The sequence below is a fragment of the Bombina bombina genome, chromosome 9, assembly GCF_027579735.1.
Source record: "Bombina bombina isolate aBomBom1 chromosome 9, aBomBom1.pri, whole genome shotgun sequence".
In the NCBI taxonomy this organism is placed as follows: domain Eukaryota; kingdom Metazoa; phylum Chordata; class Amphibia; order Anura; family Bombinatoridae; genus Bombina; species Bombina bombina.
In genome coordinates this window covers 258,354,692-258,359,187 of record NC_069507.1, presented here as the reverse complement: position 1 = coordinate 258,359,187, position 4,496 = coordinate 258,354,692, and the positions used below count along the sequence as shown (strand labels likewise).

General features: G+C 34.7%; 1 protein-coding gene across 1 annotated transcript; it reads right to left on the bottom strand.

Moving 5' to 3' along the window:
* Positions 1 to 350: 350 nt before the first annotated feature.
* Positions 351 to 2,412, bottom strand: LOC128639649 (trypsin-like). The gene is made up of 5 exons (XM_053691776.1): positions 2,373 to 2,412; positions 1,963 to 2,116; positions 1,440 to 1,693; positions 1,047 to 1,183; positions 351 to 500 (listed from the first exon to the last, which is right to left on the bottom strand). The coding sequence occupies exons 1-5, from the start codon at positions 2,410 to 2,412 to the stop codon at positions 351 to 353; spliced, it is 735 nt and encodes a 244-aa protein (XP_053547751.1).
* Between the last annotated feature and the right edge of the window lie 2,084 nt (positions 2,413 to 4,496).

Here is a 4,496-nt window from a genome sequence, read left to right as displayed (position 1 = left end):
TTAAGTGTTTTGCTATTAAATGTGTTGATAACTTCTGTAATATCTGTTTCTGTATAGGCATGTGTGTCTTTGCGTGTGGGTGTTTCTGTTTATTTAAACTTGATTTATAATCTGTTTTAGTTCAAAATGTTTCCTGCCTATTATAATATTTGATAATTTTGAGATACCTTATTTTTCCTTTATTTAAATGTAAAATTTACTTTTCACTGTTAAAAAACCCTCAGACCATAAGGAGTGCAATCAAAAACCAATTTATTTGTAAGTTGCATTAAACAATGTCAATGAATGAGCCTCAGGACATTTTTTGTCCAATTACATTCAGATAGGATATAGCCAGGAATACAAGTGATTTAGTTGGCAGCGATGGTGTTCTGGATCCAGGAGACGTAGTTGCAGACTTTGGTGTAGACACCAGGATAGTTCCTGAGAGCACAGCCATAGCCCCATGAGACAATACCCTGCAGCTGTCCGTTACACACCACAGGTCCGCCAGAGTCACCCTGAAAGAAGGAAGATTATTATAAGAGAGAAACATACCTAAAACTATAACAGGGTTAAATATCTAAAGGAATTTATACCTTTGTTTGTAAAATATAAACTAAAATAACAGTTGGAGCCTCTTTAATAAACAGTGTATGTAAAACTATTCCAAAGATTATTATCATTATTTACACAACACAAACATATTTATTAGAGGATTATGCACTTTATAGTTTCTAAATAAGGAATGATCATATGAGAGAAAACAACTCTGCACCATATTAGGGGAAATATAATATAATTGCTAAATGTATATATGAAGTATAAAGTAAAATATCATCAGTTAGAACTTGTAATTACTTTATTAACTGTATCAGTAAAATATTTGCAAGAAATAAACATGTATATAAGATAAAAAATATCTGCAAAAAAGAAAAATATATGAGAATTGAGCAGTCATTAATCTTTAGATACTTGTTCAATGAACATGTAAGACTAGAAATAAATTGAACAGTAGTTAGAATAAAATAACTTTAGATTAATAGAAAGGGGATAGGCGATGTTACCTGGCAGGAATCCTTGCCCCCTTCCAGATATCCAACACAGATCATGTTGTTTGTGATCTCTCCTGGGTAGGCACCGGTACACTGGGCATTAGTCAGGATGGGGGCGCTCACGCACTGAAGGAGATCTGGGTAGTTGGCTACAAATTAAACCATTAAATCATTAGGTTAGAAATTATTATATGATATCAACATATTCTGAAGCTCTGTTCTTATACGTTCCTCAGTGTTTTATATTTATTAATATGTTCCATAGAAATGATGAAAATAGGGAAAAAAAACTCAAACATTATGTTGGGGTTTGTGGTAATGGAACGATCAGCTTAAAAAAAACCCATCATCATGAGATGTTATTTAAAAAAAAGCTATACTCTATATTTAATGATAGTTACTCACTGCCACTGCTGAGTGTGTTTCCCCAGCCAGAGATCAGACAGCTGGTGCCAGCTGCGGCACATCCAGAGGGCAGAGCTACAGCCTTCACATAGGAGTTCAGGGTGGCGGCAGAGGCGAGCTTGATGAGCATGATGTCATTGTCCAGGGTCCTGGAGTTGTAGCTGGCATGTCTGATGACCTTGGCAGAGTTGATGAACTGCTCTGTGCCCTCACTGGTAACAATGTTGTGCTCTCCCAGTCTGACCTGGATGCTTCTGCAGGTGTGATGAGATGGAAAATCACAAAGGAATGTAGATTGCAATTTGAATCAGAAAAATATTTATATATATGAAATATAATTTTGTAAATATAGTTAATTGAATACAAAAAAACAACAAATGCATTTTATAGAAGTGTTGACTTTAGAAAACATATTTGAATATATAGCAGAAGAAGATATAATGAACTATAGATGTTCGGCACTATATGAGAATATTAAAAAAAACTGTAGGGAAAGTACATGAAAACAATCCAAATAGCTTACGTTTTGTAGCAGTGAGCAGCAGACACAACCCACTGGCTGTTAATCAGGGACCCACCACAGAAATGGTAACCGGAGTTCAGGGACACCTGATACGGGAGAGCGTTCTTGCCGCAGGTGTAACCTCCTACAATCTTATCATCATCATCAAATGCAGCTGAGAACATAATGTTACACAGATAAAAGAATGTTAGACCAAGTTGTTAAAAATCAAAATCTGTAGTGTTAACGATATAACATTATTACACAGTGGTTAAGCTTGAGCATCTTCTCTCATTGGTCATGTTAACATTATTAATTATCTGAGTGATGGAAACAATTGGAGATGTTCTAAAAAAAAAATTATTATGTTATTTATACATTGCTAGCTGTGTACGTATTGATAGTGTATATTTTCTGTGTTCCATACTTACCAGCAGCTCCCAGGAGCACACAGAGCAGAAACAGCTTCATTATGGACTTGTTGAAGGAATATTTTTGAGGTAGGCGAGCTAGGTATTTATATGGTTTGTTGCTGGTAACCTTTCTTTATCTAACACCTTGTGTCACTCTCATTTCACAGCATGGACAGATGATCTAGTTAATCTATACACAACGTATAGAGGTCAAGTGGTAAATTATTATTGAATTTGTGCTATTTTAGACATAGAAAGTACACATGCGAAAGGTGTGATAATTCCAATGCTGTATTTCTGATCCAACAGCCTCTATACTAAATGGTATTTCTTAAAATCTCACAAATGATGAACCAGCTGCACATATCACCATCTTTTAAATATGTTTAGACTCAACAATAATAAAATGATAATTGACAAAGATGTCCTTTATTATCATGTTTCTTCTCTATTATTATCAAAATTTTGCAGCTGCAATACAGCATTCAAGAACAACCCATCAAAAAAATGATGTACAGAATAAAGGTATTATTGCATCCCACGTTACAATTCTTCTTAGATTAATTAGAATAAATATATCTCAATTATTCCTCACAATATAATATGTAATATTACTGTAGATATTCTTCATATAATCTAAGGCTCTTCTTAACATGTTAGTTTGTTAAATTGTAATTAATGAAAATAAATAAATCAAATATTAAATAGTTATGTGTTCTTCATTAGAGACTCACATTTGTTTTGTTAGCAATTCACAATCATAACAAAAAATGTGTATTGACACAATTTAAAGGCCTATTACTCCGCCTTTTTTCCTTTGGGTGAAATTGAAACTTTTGGACTTTGAGTCCCATTTATCGCCCGTGTTTCTGGCGAGTCTTCAGACTCGCCAGAAACACCAGTTATGAAGCAGCGGTCTAAAGACCGCTGCTCCATAACCCTGTCCGCCTGCTCTGATGAGGCGGACAGAGATCACTGGAATTCAACCCGATCAAGTACGATCGAGTTGATTGACACCCCCCTGCTGGTGGCCCATTGGCTGCGAGTCTGCAGGGGGCAGCGTTGCACCAGCATCTCACAAGAGCTGCTGGTGCAATGCTGAATACGGAGAGCGTATTGCTCTCCGCATTCAGCAATGTCTGTCGGACCTGATCCGCACTGTCGGATCAGGTCCGACAGACATTTGATAAGTAGGCCTCTTTCTGTCAATTAATTGTTACTGGTGGCAAATGTCTTACTTATATTCATCAAAACCGTATTATAGGATACAGATATGGCATAATTGTATTATATTTACAGACAAATATTTTTACACAATAACAAATGTATATAGAGTCTACTAAACAGAAGCATAGTTAATTAATTAGTAATATTAAACCATTTTGTAAATAATATATTCATTTCAATTAAATCAAAACTTTTTGGGAAACATTTAACCCAAGAATGGTGCATAAATAAATTCTTGGTTCATCCTACTGGGTATAAATTATCTTAAGTTAAAGATCCATTTCCACTCTCTTTGTAACATAATTTTGTCTCGATTACCCCTTCTAGAACTCAGATCAACTTTTCTAGACCTCTAAACTGCAGTTCTTCGCCATTACTGTTATGTTTATTGAAAAAAATGCCTTGCCACATTAGTTGTCTTAATACACTTATTTTTAATGTCCCTTTTGTTCCTTTATTCTCTCTTTTAGTTCACGGTACGTCTTACCAATTATAATAACTGGGACAATTGTATTGTAGCATATACACTACTGTTTTGCAGGTGATGTAACCCTTTATTTTCTGCATCTTTCCATCATGATCATAGAAAATGTTTCCCCTTATCATGTTGACACAAACAGAGCATTTTTTACAGCTAAAATGTCCATTCTGTTCTCCATATCTATCTAACCACATGGTGCTATCCTGGTCTTTAAAAAGACTGCTAACAAGTTTGTCCTGTAGTGCTTGGTGTTGTTCCAACCATTTTTTCAACTGCTGGTTCTAAGGTTATAACATGTCAGTGTTTTATTTTTAAATGGAGATTAAATTGTACCATTGATTATTTAATTTACTAATAAACCTGATTTTATCTGTCTTTATTTTCTTTTTGGTTTATAAAGTAAATAATCTCTGTTGCTATCCCTAGCTCTGCAG

Excerpts from the sequence above, each read along its gene's own strand:
- LOC128639649 (XM_053691776.1), bottom strand. The coding sequence starts at position 2,412 with ATGAAGCTGTTTCTGCTCTGTGTGCTCCTGGGAGCTGCTG. Across the intron at positions 2,117-2,372 it reads TGTGCTCCTGGGAGCTGCTG|CTGCATTTGATGATGATGAT; the intron begins GTAAGTATGGAA and ends TTATGTTCTCAG. Across the intron at positions 501-1,046 it reads GGGGCAAGGATTCCTGCCAG|GGTGACTCTGGCGGACCTGT; the intron begins GTAACATCGCCT and ends TCCTTCTTTCAG.